General features: G+C 53.3%; 1 protein-coding gene across 1 annotated transcript in view; it reads right to left on the bottom strand.

Moving 5' to 3' along the window:
• The window catches only part of LOC112923224 (uncharacterized), a 141,960-nt gene that overhangs the window by 65,896 nt on the left and 60,874 nt on the right, over positions 1 to 15,190 (bottom strand). Inside the window, exons 31-38 of the mRNA XM_072753850.1 lie at positions 13,537 to 13,748; positions 11,712 to 11,900; positions 11,183 to 11,322; positions 10,042 to 10,204; positions 9,856 to 9,942; positions 5,981 to 6,118; positions 5,770 to 5,889; positions 4,632 to 4,724 (exon numbers count right to left, since the gene is read on the bottom strand). Of these exons, the coding sequence (XP_072609951.1) occupies positions 4,632 to 4,724; positions 5,770 to 5,889; positions 5,981 to 6,118; positions 9,856 to 9,942; positions 10,042 to 10,204; positions 11,183 to 11,322; positions 11,712 to 11,900; positions 13,537 to 13,748 (1,142 nt within the window). The remainder of the gene's footprint in view (positions 1 to 4,631; positions 4,725 to 5,769; positions 5,890 to 5,980; positions 6,119 to 9,855; positions 9,943 to 10,041; positions 10,205 to 11,182; positions 11,323 to 11,711; positions 11,901 to 13,536; positions 13,749 to 15,190) is intronic.

Genomic DNA, 15,190 nt, shown 5'->3' with positions numbered 1-15,190 from the left:
TAAGTTGTCCTAGGTGTACAAGCATACCACGCCCCACTGCCCCAAAGCAGTTGCAGACCTTCCTAGGTCTGTTAGGGCGCTGGCATCCGTGCGTCCTCAACCTGGCTCAATTGCTTCAGTTCCTTTATAGGTTGGGAAACAGAGAGAGAGAGAGAGAGAGAGAGGGAGGGAGGGAGGGAGGGAGAGAGAGAGAGAGAGAGAACCCAAAGCAAAGCATCTGAACAAGCCAAGGTGGCTGTTCGACAGACCCAAGCCTTAGGTGTTCTGCGACAGGGACAGCCATGCAAATTGGATGCAGCCAGGTGCCCAGCAGTGTTTGGATGGGGCTCGTGGCAACAGCAAGGGTACAGAGGAGCACCCTCAGGCTTCTGGTCATGGTTACGGAAAGGAGCTGAGCTGCAATATGGTGTTTTAGAACAGCGGCTGTGTGCTACCTGGCATGCCTCATGGCCGTAGAAGACACAACTAACAGGATCTCAGTGACCATTCCCACTCAGTACCCTATATCAGGATGCCTAAAGGACACATTCCAAAGCCCGAGGCAGGCAGTGCCAAACCAGGCCTACATGCAACAACACAGTAACTTAACAAACAGCCTCTAGTGTGAAGGAGCACTCCACTCATGGCCTGGTGACTCATGTCATCCTGAAGGACAGCCATTAACAGGGGCAGCAGAGCCACCGTAGCTGACATCCGTTGTGCCAGAAGGAGACAGACCAATCCCTGAGTGTGTGTGGTACCCTGATGGGTCAGCAAGGGGCAACCCCTGTGCCTGGATGGCCACAGCCATCCAACCCTCAACAGAAGGTATCTGGATGGACCCCAGCATTGGACATTAGTAGTCAATGGGCCAAGCTTCAAGGAACATGGATGGTACTGCTCCATGAGCCTGATCCCACCCCATTACTCTTTCTTTTTAAATTTATTTGTGAGTGAGAGAGTGAGAGTGAGAGCACAGGCAGGGGGAGAGGCAGAAAGAGATGGAGCAGCAGACTCCCCACTGAGCAGGGAGCCCAACGTGGGGCTCGATCCCAGGACACCAGGATCACAACCTGAGCCAAAGGTAGATGCTTAACCTGAGCCACCCAAGAGCCCCTTTAATGATTTTATTTTTAAGTCATCTCTACACTCAACTTGGGGCTCGAACTCCTAACCCTGAGATCAAGAGTCACATGCTCTACTGACTGAGCCAGTCGGGTGCCCCATGATCCCACTGTTCTGTGCACAGATAGTGGATAGCTGGGCAGCCCGCAGAGGACAGACCATGTGGCTGCTCCAACAGGAGGTATAAGACTGGATGGGGGCGCAGCGCTCACACTGGGGCACCGACATATGGAAGCATGTACTCTGATGCCTAAGAGGTATGAACACCCCTGTTTGCCCTGTGGATGCACACCCCACCTAGCAATCAATAGGCCAATGAGCTGGCCTGTGCCCCCCCTCCTGGAAGATGTGCCAGCAGAAGATGTCGCCACCTGGCTACACGAGAAGATGGGACATCCAGAACAACGGTCCTTGTGGACCATCGCTAAGAACCGGGGCCTACTGCTGCGTTACAAAGACATCACAACCGTCTGCCAACAAAGTCCAGCGTGTGCCAGGAATGATCACGGCGTTTGCCAAGAGACACTGGACAGGCAGCAAGGGGGCAGATCGACTACACGGGTCCCTTGCCTCTCTCAGATGGCTGACCTTATGCTCCAATACGTGTGGACACTTATTTGGGACCCCTGCAAGCCTGCCCCAGTAAGTGTGCCACCCAGAAGGCCACGATTTGTGGCATGGACCTGGACCAGCTGTGCACTGCATGTTCCTGGGTACAAATTATGGAAGTGGCCCCACTGTATACAGAGAGGTACAATGGGACCCCCAAATGCTATAGGTCATAATGTAGGGTGGATACCCACACAACCATGCAATCATATTGCACCCATTACTGCTGAGATCTGGCTAGGGAGACAGCGTGCACCCATTCCCTCAGGTGCTCTCCTCTCTCCCCTCCCCCCGGCGATGGCTGTGGGCATGTGGTGCCCACTTACTTACTGGGTAAGTAGGGCTGATGCTATATCTGGGAGCACCCCTACTTGCTGGGCCATATACTCATTTATAGGATGTAGGGCGGCAGGTCGACACATGGCTAGCCAGACACATGGCTGCTGCTTTTAATTCCACCTTTAAGGCAATCCCTCTCCCTCTCCCTCTCTAGGAGGGTTCCCAAATAAGACAAGCAGTTCTGCAAAATGGAATGGTTTGTGACACGTTAACCACAGCACTGGGAGGGACACGTGCTCTCATCAAGACAGAATTGTGTGTGTGTGTGTGTGTGTGTGTGTGTGTGTGTGTGTGTGTGTGTGTGTGTAGGACTATTTCCACACCGTTTCCCAAGCCATGGCTAGTGTAAACACAGAGTAAAGCTGCTGAATTCCTTACTGACCCTGTTAGTGCTTGGTTAAATCACTTGCCTTCTGCCTCGCAAGAAGGCCATTTATGGCCATTAGCCATTTGTGTCTTCCTATTACTTGGATGCTGTGGCTCGCACTGTTGCTACGGGGTTTGGTTGCAGCGTGCCTCGGCATACCCAGCCCCAGGGATACCAGGGAAGAGGGGTGTGTCAAGAATGAAGGTGCCATCTGGGGGGTCCCGGGGTGGAGTGTATGGTGCAGGCTGGACGGCTGGCTTGTGCAAGCACACCCTGAACACCCCTATCAATCATTTGAGAATGTACAGATCCCGTGCTCCCTCTATATTCCCTTCAAGCAGGATATGTAGAAAAAACATGTTCAGCGTTCAAGGTCAGGGACTCTGGGGGCGGCCAACCGGGTGCACCTCCTTGATAACAAAGAATGCCCGGATAACGGGCCTTGATCTCCTTGGAGCGCTGGCCATGCAAGGAGGGGAAGGGCTACGGATAGCTGCTAGGCTCTTTGCTACGCCGTGAAAGCTTGCAGCATGCACGCAGCTTCCAGCCGCAGATGCTTCGCAGGGGCTCCAAGAGGGAGGCAGAGGCTGACAAAGCTGAGCTCCCCAGCCCCACTTCACCCATAGAGAGCGAAGGTGAACAAAGGTGCTGCTGTTTTAAAAAGTGGTGATAGGGGCACCTGGGAGGCTCAGTCAGTTAAGCCTTCAGCTCAGGACATGATTCTGGGGTCCTGGGATTGAGTCCTGCATTGGGCTCCCTGCCCAGAGGGGAGTATGCTTCTCTCTCTCCCTCTGCCCTCTCCCCTACTTGTGCTTTCTCTCTCTCTAATTAAAAAAAAAATTTTTTTTTTGGGCAGCCCCGGTGGCCCAGTGGTTTGGCGCCCACCTTTGGCCCAGGGCATGATCCTGGAGACCCGGGATCGAGTCCCACATCGGGCTCCCTGCATGGAGCCTGCTTCTCTCTCTCTCTCTCTCTCTCTCTCTCTCTCTCTCTCTCTCTCTCCCTCTCATGAATAAATAAATAAAATCTTTAAAAAATTTTTTTTTTTAATGATAATAAAGTCTGAGCCCATTAGATGACCCAGCATCCAGGATTTTGGTACATCTGCCCCGTGGTGAGCACAGCCAGGGGTACCAGGTTCGCATCCGGGATCCTCCCCCTACACACTCAGTGACCTTGTACAAGTCACGTCCCCTCTCTCTGTCGCAGATTCTCATCTGTAGAGTCCTACCACAGTGGCGTCACGGGGCATCCATGAGACAAGCCATCCATGAGTAAAGGGTTGAAAACAGAGCCTGGCACGTGGTCAACACTCAACAGACATCAGCTCCTATCACAACCGATGACAGTGACAGCAGTCCTTGGATCCAGGACGCCAGATGCCCTGAGATGTGCCATGACTTTATGGACCCCCATGAAAGCAAAAAAGCTGGTAGTAAAGCAGTGAACCCATGGGAATTTGAAGACATCCTGATTTCAGAGCTGGTGACCCATGAAAACAGGTACCTCTGAGAAGGACCAGTTTCCATAATGGAAAGCTCTTCTCAGGGTCCTTTAGAGTTCCCAGAGCCACCAGCACAGGGCTGGCACACAGCAGGCACTTATAAATTGCTCTCAAGTTCTGGGCCTCGTCACAGGTGGACTACCCGTCTACACCTCCATCTCCCCAGCCTGCTGCCTAATTCCTGTGTACACAGCACACTTGGCTTGTTTGGTGACATGTGGGGCACCCAACGCTGGGACAGCAGAGCACAGCCCTCCTGCCTGGCCTCCTTTCCCTGCCCTTTATCTCCTTGTAGAATAAAACCCTTCAGCCTTCCTACCCCCATGCCAGGCAAAATACTCCGAGGTCAAAAAATGGATCAGATGGCTTCTCCCAAATACAGGACAGGCTAGAGAGGACAATTCTGCTTCTCTCCATTTTTAAGGGTGAAATGTGATCCTTCTGCCCCCCAGGGCGCAAAAAACCCCTTCTGGCCTGGGCAATCACTTCCAAATGATGGATTTGGAAACCTCCCTGCTGCCATCTGTTCTTGATTCTTGGACTGGCTGAATGGCTAAGCTTCACATCCTGGTGTGGCCTCCCTCGCCCCACACCCGGGGCCTCCATCCTCTCTTCCTTCCGCCCCATCTCCCAGCAATCTGGCTGCTCTGCTCGGAGACAACACTTGGCAGGCAGTTCGAGGTCACCCCAGAGGGACCACATCTGTACCTGGAAGTCTGGAGGAAATTTTGGTCTGTGGGGATGTCTGAGCTGGAAGAGGAACGCCAAGTGGGAGTCAGATCCGTTCAGCTGGATCGAGACCTATTGACAAGGGGAGGTGGAGGAGGAGGGTCAGAGGGAGTGGAGAAGGGAGATGCCGAACCCCAGAAGGTAGCTGGCTGGGTGCCCGAGGAAGGACCGGTCATCCCAGAGCTTGCCCAAAGCCCAAGCCAACAGCAGATGCCAGAAACCACCTTCTGCGATGCTCCTTAGCCCCAATCTGACTCAGGCTGCGTTACTTAGGAACTTGAGAAGTGAGGCCCCAGATAGGTGGCTGGAAAGATGATCCTGGGACCTCGGGCCTCTTACATCCCCTGCCACAGTGCTTGCTTATGCCTCCCACGTCCACGGCGGCATCCTATTTGACCCTGACCACATAGCAGGCTTTGTAACTGTCATCTCATTTAATCTCCACCCCTGCTCTCACTGGCTGGTATCACTGTCCCCATTTCACAGCTGAAAAAACCGATATTCAGTGGGGTTGAGTAATTTATCCAAGGTCACACAGCAAATCAGCAGTGGAGCTAAAATTTGGACTTAGAGCTCCCGGGAGTTGGAGACAGAAAGTCGCCCGTGCATCCCCAGGACACGGCACAGACTCAATCTGTGTATAGGAAAGGATTGAACAAATATAGCCACAGCAGCTCCTATGTATAACCACCAAGCTGCATTTTCTATCCCTCTTGGACACAGCTCAAACTACATTTCCCAGCCTCCCTTGCAGCTGGGCAGGGTCATGTGATGAGTTCTGGCCAATGGAATGCAGGCAGGCATGGCCTGGCCCCCTAAAGGGACTGGCCCTGGGAACCTTCTGTATAATTCTCACTGTCCCAGGCCCCCTGTGCCAGCTGAGGCAGAGCCACAGAGCCACACAGCAACTGGGACACGACCAGGCAATAAAGCTTCACAGGAAAGCAGGCTTTTATTACAACAGTGCATCCTGATTCATCCCACGCACACTGCCAAAGTAAGGGCTCTGCAGGGCCACCCCGCCGCCTCTTCAGCCCCTGCACATGGGACACCTGTGCTCTGACATGGACATCTCTCCTCCCTCAGGGAGGAAGGAGGCAGAACCGGGACATCTGACCTGGGAGGTGACGTTGCGGTTGACGGCAGCCCTTGTGTCCACCCTGCAGTCAAATGCTCCCCGAGGACCCCGTCTGAAGACAACGTCCCCATCCAAACGCAGGGCCTGTGGGAGCCTTAGCTGGAAAGAAACAGTACCATTTATGCTCTCCAACAGTTGAGCACCACTCAGAGGCCGCAAACCAGTGTTTGCCCAAGCTGGGGACAGGTACCTGGGAGGAGTGTGCAGCATCCAGGGCCAGGCTGTGCCAGATTTCCCCATGCTGAGATCTGTCATGGTGCAGACCCTTTAAGTGCAGGACGACGTTCTGGTTGACTTTCAAAGTGGCCTCGACCTCCCTGTTCTTAGCCTGGGGGAGCAAGAACCGGTAGGATGGAGAGAAGTGATTTTCCATCTCCAAGTGCCTACAGAAGCCACCCTGGGAATCCAGCAGTTAGAAGAAAACAGCCCCAAGATGGATGGGTTAAAGTGGTCTCCACTATCCACACACAGGGCAGGAAGCGAGGACAGGTGCATGGGGGTCTTTCAAAGAGGGATGATCAAGTCTAGTGCCCACAAGTAGCGTGAGTGGGGTGGGCTTGAGGGGGTGAATCTGAGAACCTGTGTCTCATTCCAAGGGAGTGCCCTGGTATGTGACAGTTTTGTTCACGGTGGTATGCCTCATACTGAACACAGGTCCTGGCGTACTGCAGGCACTCAGGAAATATCTGGAAGAGGGCAAAATCACTCGTGATAGCCAGCAACCCCAAGGCCAACGCCAGGCTGAAGTGAAAGAATGTTTAATTCATAGCATGGCAGGCAGGAAAATATCCAGCCTCCCAAAGATCCCCATATCTTGATCCTCAGAACCTGTAAATACGTTATTTTACACAGCAAAGGGGATTTTGCAGTTAAGGATCTTTAGATGGGGAGATTATCCTGGATCATCCAGTGGGCCCAAGGTAATGATAAGCATTCTTATAAGAGGGAGGCAGAAGGGTCAGAGTCAGTGAGAGAACAAGAGAGAGTGAGAGAGATAGAGATGCTATCTCTGCTGGCTTTGAAGACAGAGAAAAGGACAATGACCCACGAGTCGTGGGTGGCTCCTAGTAGCTAGAAAAGGCAAGGAAAAGGATTCTCTCCTGGAGCCTCCAGAAAGAAGGTAACTCTGGCAATACCTGCTATGAGCCAAGGGAAACCCATTTTGGATTTCTGATCTCCAAATACATAAGGTGAGTTTGTGTTGTTTGAAGCCATGAAGCTTGTAGTACTTTGGTATTGCAGCCACAAGACACGAATACACATGGTTAATCATGTGTTCACTCAGCAACTTTTTAGCCTCTGCCACATGCCAAGCCCACGGTAGCAGAGTATGCCATCTGTTCCCATCTGCGGTGACAGGGAAGTTAAAAATGTCTTGCCGCAGAATCTTATCGCTAGCGTACAACTTTAGAACAATGCGTGGCTTTATTTTAGAAACAAGATGGTAGAAGGATAAATAAAAGTCCAAGAGAAGGAAAATAAATGTGTGTCATTAAACAAAGACAGGGTTTTAGAAAGACCAGAGAGCCAAATTCAACTCAATGAAAGGGTCCCCATCCACTTGCTTCTCGCCTCTTGTTGTCAGGTGGGATTTCAGGCCTCCTGTGTCAGATCTTCTGATTTCTTTTTAATTAGAAGCAGAAATCTGAGTTTTACTCCAAATCTTCTGATTTTTACACGTTGACAAGGTTTTTAAAAATGTGAAGTGTGAAGCAGGCCAAACAAAACACATCTGCAGGCTAGATCTGGCCCATGGCGCCATTCTGCAATCTCCGGTTTTTAAAAAAAAAAAAAAAGCACTCAACACCATGGGGAGGTATTTCTGCAGGTGTTTTGGGCTGTCATTCTGCCCTTTGCTTCCTCAGGAGCTCCAAGGACTTAGGCTACCAACCCTTTGGAAGCCATCCACAACCCCGGTTGAACAGGCGTGGCCCCAGAAGAAGTGGTCTCAACAGCTGGCCCCACGTCACCCTCCTTCAGTAGACTTTTGTACATCCCTCAAAGGAGAGGCCACCACTAACTTCTTTGTCCAGGGCCTGGCACATGGTAGGTGCACAATAAATGCTTGCTGGAGAATAGGGTTACCTATTCCTAGATCAGGAAGGAGTCTGGGATGAGGGCCAGGTGGGCACGTGTCAGGTACCAAAGGAAGATTATCACGTTACATTTCCGTCCTCACAACCACAGCATAAGAGATGAGTACTGCTGTCTCCATTTTATGGCCGAGGAAACGGGGGCCCAGGAACATGGAATCATTTGCTCTGGGCACAATGGCAAAAACGAATTTCACCCCTATAAAGGCTAATGCCAACGCCTTCTAAGTCAGGAGTCAGAAAGCCTCGGCCAGGGAGTCAAACCTGGCTCATGTTTGTACGTGAAGTTGTCTTTGCAGTTCAGGCTACTCTCAACAAAAATCCCATAGACTCGGTGGTTTAAACAACCAAAATTTACTCCTCTTGATCCTGGAGGCTGACAGTCTGAGATCGGGGTTGGGTTCCGGAGGCCTTCCTCCTGGCTTGCTGGCGGCTCTCTCCTACGGCACCCTCATAGGGTGGAGAGAGAGAGAGAGAGAGCAAGAACAAGCTCTTCCTCTTCCCATGAGGTATGAATCTCTTCATGGGGGCTCCAGCCTCATGACCTAACCAGCCCACAAAGACCCTCCCCTCCCAATATCTTCACATAAGGGCTTCAACATACGAATCTGGGGGAGAACTCAAGCATTCAGTCCACAGCACAAGTTTTATCAGAACACGATTGTGCCCATTCACTTGTGCATTTTCTAGAATGTGTCTGTGCTACGAGGGCAGTCGGATGAGTACCTGTAGCAGAGACCTTACAGCCTGCAGAGGCAGAAATAATTAATTACTATCTGCTCCTGCATAGGAAAAGGTTGTCCACTCCTCCTCTGGGTCAGGTGCACAACAGACTCTCAATAGCACCAGGGTGACAATGATTCATTAAGCACAGATGACGTGCCAGGTCCTGGGGCTCCAGTGATAAATAGGGGCATACCTTGGAGACCCTGCAGGTTTGGTTCCGGACCACCCCGGAAAAAAGTAAGTCTGGCAACAACCGAGTCAAACGAAATTCTCGCTTTCCCAGTATATACAAAAGTTCTGTTTACACTGTAGTTGATTAAACGTGCAGCAGGATTATGTTAAAAAAAAAAAAAACACCACACACGTACCTTCATTTAAAGAATACCTCATTGCTACAAAGTGCTAACCATCATCTGAGTTTGCAGCCAATTGTAGTCACTGATCACAAACCACCGCAACCAATATCACAATAATGAAAAAGTGAAGTATTGCAAGAGTCGCCAAAACGTGACACGGAGACATGAAATGAGTAAATGCTGTTGGCAAAACAGCACCAACAGCCTTGCTGGATGCAGGGTTGCCACCACCCTTCAGGGTGTATTTAAGAAAATGCAAAATCTGGAAAGTGTGATGAAATAAAGTACAATCAAATGAGACATGGTACCAACCACAGATCTCAGGGGCTGGCAGGAGGGACCGTGTGCGACTGGTCAAAGAATCACATCAAAATAGAACTGAGATTTGCGAGAAGGGCTAGAAGCAGCGGTGTGGGGTGTGCAGGGGGGTAACCAGGGGATGCAAGGTGGTCTGGGGGTCAGGCTTGACGCAAGGAGAGGGGATGCATGAGCTGAACCCTCACCAGTGAGTACAAGGCAAGGAGGCAAAGCCGAAGGAGTGACCGCTCCAGACACAGAACACACAGAGGTCCTGGGGCAGGAAAGAGCTGGCTGAGGGACCAAGAGGAGGCTGAGTGAAAGGACATGGCCGAAGGAGAGAAGGGTCTCGGGTGGCCTGGAGGGTCAGCAAGACCACAGGGTGGGGCTGGGGTCTCCGTCCAGAGAGAAGGAGCGGTGTGATCATGCTGGCCAAGGAAAGGCCCCTCAGGCTGTCAGGCAGGATGGAGCAGCGGGGACAGGGTGGAACAGAAAACCCAGGCTGGGGAGCCCTCTGCTCATCCAGTTCCGAGAAGACGGCAGCTTGGATCGGGGACCCCTGCATGCCAGCTCCCCGGGGGGTTCCCACTTACGGTGTGCTCACTCCAGGCAACGGCGCACCCCTCCACGTTCCCGGGAATGGCCTCGCTCTTGTATGGGTGGGTCAGGCCAGCGCAGACCTGGGTGGGGTGGGAGGACACGGGCACACGCCCCCAAAGACGGGTCAGTGGCGGCCAGGGGCCTCCCCCAGCTCCCAGGGCGCCCCGGAGCCCACTCACGTAGGGGTGTCCGGCCTGGTAGCCCAGGACTACGGTCTGCAGGGTCTCCTCCTGCCCATTCAGGACAAGCCTGGTTTCCAGGGAGCATCGCTGGTGGCGCCCATCCACTGTGAAGGTCTCCTGGAGGAGGAGGCTCTGCGGGATGGGCAGAGGCAAGGGGTGCCTGGCATGGACAGGGGATAACAGGCCGGAGCCATTAAAGCAGCTGGCAGGAGCAGGGGACAGCTGTGCCCCACGAGCTCAGACCAGGCCCGTCACAAGCTTGCAGGGTTGAGACTCTGTCACAGAGAAGAGAGCATCAGGACGCACGTGGGCCCTGAGTCTTGCCAACCGACACTCGTTGACCATCTTGCCGTGCCCCGGTGACAACCCAGTGAGCTGGGCACGGCGGGGGTCACCGTCCCCCATGGGCAACAGAACCCAAGGACAGGCAGCCCCTGGGCCCTGTTACCTTGGGCAGCAGAGGACAGATGTGGTTGACTTCTGCATGCCTCAGTTTCCCCCTCCATGAAATGGGGACTGAAATACTAGCTGCCCCATCCCAACGGTGGTTGGGACCATCGGAGGTAATGTCCGTGCAGTGAATGCAAGCTCCCTAAGGGCAGGAGTCCTGTCCCTTTGGTTCCCTGTTTTCCCAGAAGAGTGCACAGCACGTAGTAGGTGCTCAATAAATATAAATGAACTAAACGAATGAATGAGGCCTATGGAGGCGGTGGCTCCTGTCACTTCTCGGTTGCTGTTGTTTTGACAAAAGAGGACTCAGGTCAGGCAGCGGGTCTGGACCCAGACTGGAGCTCAGGCTGGGTCTGCCGATTTCACCCCCTCCCCACCTCTTATACCCTCCCGACCACAAGCTGTGCCTCCAGGAACTGGAAAGATTCCCCAGAGCAGCTCTCAGGCTAGGGGTGATGACAGGCTTCCACTTCCAGATGTCATAGCATCCTAATGGAAGGGGGTTAGGGATGCGGGACTTTTGAGGGAGGCAGGCAGCTGGTCTCCAAGCTCTGGGCTCCACCTTGGGCTCCGCAGGCCAGGGTGGGCCTTCTGGGCAGCACGGCTCACCCCATCCCCCGTGACCATCCACGCTGCAGAAGCAGAGGCCTGGCAGACGCTGCACGTAAGGGGAAGGGGCCACGCGTACCTGAGGAGGAAGGTCCCCTGCTTTTGGTACAACCTCCCGTCGCGAGTCACCTCCTCCAGCTTGCCGTCCAACTCCAGGCCCCGAGGCTGGCCCCTGGTGCCAGTCACCAGAGCCGTCAGCGACACGTGGGTCTTCCGGGGCTGCAACAAGGACCAGGCTGATGGAGAGGGGTGGCCCGGTGGGGACCATCATGCATGGGGGTGCAAGGGGAGCTCCCACCGCCCGCCCACTGCCCTGGGAGTGGCCACCTGAGGCGGGGCTGCTGACCTGGACCGCAGTCTCACCCAGAGCAGGCCGCAGGGTGACACGGGTACATCGCCACGCCTGGCCCTCCCCAGGCGCCCCGCAGGGAATGGTCTAACGCAGCTGATCCTTAGCTAATAGATTTCTTTCATAGATTAAGAGACTGAGCTCAGGAACCCACACGGTCATAGGCTGAGCCAATGGCTCTAAGCACTTTCCCATCCCCAGAGAGGGATTTGGGGGTCTCTCAACAGTGCAGTCTCCAGCCTGGGCCCCCTGGACTCACCTGCTCCGTGTGCCTGTAGGCTGCAGTCAAGTTCATCTCCCGCAGGGGGCCCTTCAACCAGCAGTGAACTATCTTAAGGTCTTGGCTGTTCTCTGCGTGGATCTCGTTCTGCACCGTGGCACTCCAGGCTGATTCTACTTCACTCCGGCTGCGGAAGAGGCTCTGTGCCAAGGCCATCACTGTGGATACCTACAGTGAGGAGGGGAGGGCGACCAAAGCCTTTGCACACCCGATGCCCTCCCCCAGGGACACCCTTTCTCCCCATTCCCACTTGGTGAACTCCTACTCATGCTTCAAAACCCCTCCGATGCCATCTCTGTGAGGCCTTTCCTGACTGGCACAGGCAGAAATGATTGTTCCCTACAGGGTCTTGAGGAAAGAGGACAACAAACTTCCCTCCAGCTCTCAGCCCTGAGCAGAGAGAGAATCTGAAGCATCAGTTATCAGAGAAGATAATTCCCTTCTCCTTCTTTTCTCTTCGGCTCAAAAAGGGAATATGATCTCACTGGGCCACTGTTATGAGCAAGCAGGGTCTCTGCCCTGAGGGGCACACACCTGCAGGTGGCCTTCTCTCCCTGCACCATCGCTGTAGTCTTTGGAGCCCTGGGAAGAGCTGGGTGCTAGTTTGGCTTGTGCTGGAGCTGGCAGGGGTAGAGCGCCGGTAGCCCTGCACCAGGCTTGCACCCCAGCCCACCACCCCTGGGCCAAGCCCCACCGGGAATAGCATGGTGCCAGTACCCCGTAGGCCACTGTGCCCTGTTCCCACAGCTCAGAGCCTCACAAGTGGAGGTGATGGGGTCATCGTAGGGTTTAGGCATGACTGGAACCCCCTGCCAAATACTAGAACTCCCTAACACCTTGTCCCAAAGGTCCCTGACCTGGAGCCTCCCCCCAGAGCCCCCTACTGCCAGGCTCCCATTTCAGTGAGGGCGCCTCCTCCACCTAGCTGCTTGGGGTCATTTATGTCTTGTCTTGAGCTCTCCCCCACCGCACCCTCCTCTGCCAATCCACCAGCAAATCTGTCAGCAAATACATCGGCTCCACCTTCAAACTAGTCCCAGAATCTGGACACTTGCTACCATCTCCCAGGACAGGCCACCATCAGGCCCCTGGCTGGGGTGTCTGCACGAGGTGGCTGGCTGACCCCACCTCGCACTCCTGTGCTGGCTCGATCTGCTACACGGTGGCCTCTTGACAGTCCCCAAGCTCGCCGGCAATGCCCTGTTCCTCATGCCTCCACCCTGCTACCACTCAGCCCCAGCCTCAGAGGGGACTACGCTGTCCCCAGATGGGCCCATGGAGTTGCCTCCTTCTGGGTCCCAGTCAGCCCCCGACCTCCTGCTGTGTCCACTCATCAACCCAACATGGGAAGAGGATATGTGCCAGGCTCCCTCGGGTGACTCCTGGGAAATCTTTCATGGGTTGGATTTCTCCTAGACTATTATGCTTCAGAGATGCTGGAGAAGCTTCTCAAGGATACCCTGCAGCTGGCATAAAACTGACCTTGAAGTTTTCATTCGGTTTTCAGCAAAAGCCTGATGTCTACTTGTTTCAGAGTTCCCCTTCAATATTCTTTCATCTTTTAATCTAACAGCTGCTAAGCAAGAATATGGGAAATTGAGACTGGGGGGCGTGGTCTGCTGTTCCAAATTCACTTGGTAACTAATCCTGAAGACTGTAAGTACTGGGTCATCCAACCTGCCCACATCTGGGCCTGGGTGTTCTCCCTCTGCAGGCAAGAAATTCTACATGGCAGGGAACTAGGTTCCTGGGCTGGAGTCCATCTGCGGGGCGGCAAGCAGGGGGAGTGACTGGGCATGCTCACCCGGAGGTAAGTGGTGGCCGGGGTATAGATGTGAATCTTGCCCTCCCTGTCGAGGCCTTGGCCCCTGAAGGCCACGTTCATCACCAGGTTCTTGAGGGTCCAGGCCTTGCCCAGTGTCAGCTCCAGGACGGCCTGGAATGTGGGACGGTGGGGCCAGTACAGCCTGTGAGCCACAGAGACCATCAGCCAGGGACTATCCAGGTTCAAAGCACCTGCAAGAGGTAGAGGGGGAGAAGCAGGTACAACCGGTAGGAAAATAACTATTGGCAGGTACCAAGAGGTGCCCGTAGCCTCCTCACAGCTACTCTGGGCATGTCTCAAAACTGGCAATGACTAGGAGGGGACAGGAGGGAACTTTACAGAATGCTGGTAATGTGATAGGGGCAACACAGATGTGTGCACCTGTCAAAACTCATTAAAGGGTACCCTGGAGATGTGTGCGTTCCACTCGAGTTACCACCACCCATATTGAAACGCTTAGGGATGACATGTACAAGTGTCTACAGCTTGCTTTGAACTGCACCAACAAATAACATGGATGGATAAGTGGATAGAAACATGTGAGTAAAATGTTAACAGAACCTGGGTATGAGTTGGTTGGTGTGAACGATATAATCCACTGCACTTTTCTGTGGGTTTGGTGATTTTTTGTAGGGACATGATGGACAAAAGAAAGGCACAAAGAAGCCGGGAAGGGAGCACAGGAGTGTGGTAATGAAGAATGTGGCCTTTACTCTCCAAGCTGTGGCCTCTTTGAGCCTGTGCTGCCATCATCTGTAAAATGGGTTCAGTAAGACTGCTCACTGGGTATTGGGACAGAGGAAGCACTGGTTAAGAAGAGTAAATACCATCACCACCACCACCATCATCACCATCAAAAAGGTAACATTCAACATAACCTTTTGCCCTTTCCACGATCAACTAAAAGCAGGTCTTAGAACCCCACTCGTATTTTGTCATGAATACCCCAATTCATTCAAGGACTAATTCAGCCAGTATTGCTTGGGACACTTGGGATATACAGTGAACAAGCCGACACAGTTGCTGCCTTCATATAACTTGCAGCCCAGGGCTGGTGGATGGCAGGAGGAACAGATCTTGAACAAATAAACAAATAATGAGACCTAAGTAAACAATGCTGAGTGCTATGAAGGAAAATAAAGGGGGGGTTTGATGAGGAGGTCAGTCAAGTTTTCCATGAAGTACTGACAATTGAGCAAAGGTCAGCCCAGCCAAGGTTTCCATGAGAAAGGGACATTTGAGCAAAGACCTACGTGAAAAGCAGTGGGAGTCTATCAAAGGTGAGGGTAACCTCCCGCCTGTTGGAGATGGAAGATTTACTGTCTGAGAAAAGTGAGGCAGAGAGGCCTGGATGCAGGGAGACCAGGCAGGTTGAGGGCAGAGGGTGAGAACAGGGAGATGCTGAATAGAGTAGCCCAGGGCCCTGCCCCTGTGCACCCCTCCCACAGGGGATGGGAAGACTGCTCGAGGAAAGAACAGAATGAAAAAGAAACGTTCACAGATAGAGGCCCCAGGGGTGCCCATTCAAGTGCTTGTCAGGGGAACCCATCAGTCAACAAGCGTACCCCCAAACACATGGGGAGCTTCTTCCAAATAAGTTCTGAGCTGCCGATTCTTAAACATAGCACATACC

The sequence above is a fragment of the Vulpes vulpes genome, chromosome 3, assembly GCF_048418805.1.
Source record: "Vulpes vulpes isolate BD-2025 chromosome 3, VulVul3, whole genome shotgun sequence".
In the NCBI taxonomy this organism is placed as follows: domain Eukaryota; kingdom Metazoa; phylum Chordata; class Mammalia; order Carnivora; family Canidae; genus Vulpes; species Vulpes vulpes.
Note: the sequence above shows the minus strand (reverse complement) of the source record. Positions and strands in the feature narration are given on the sequence as shown.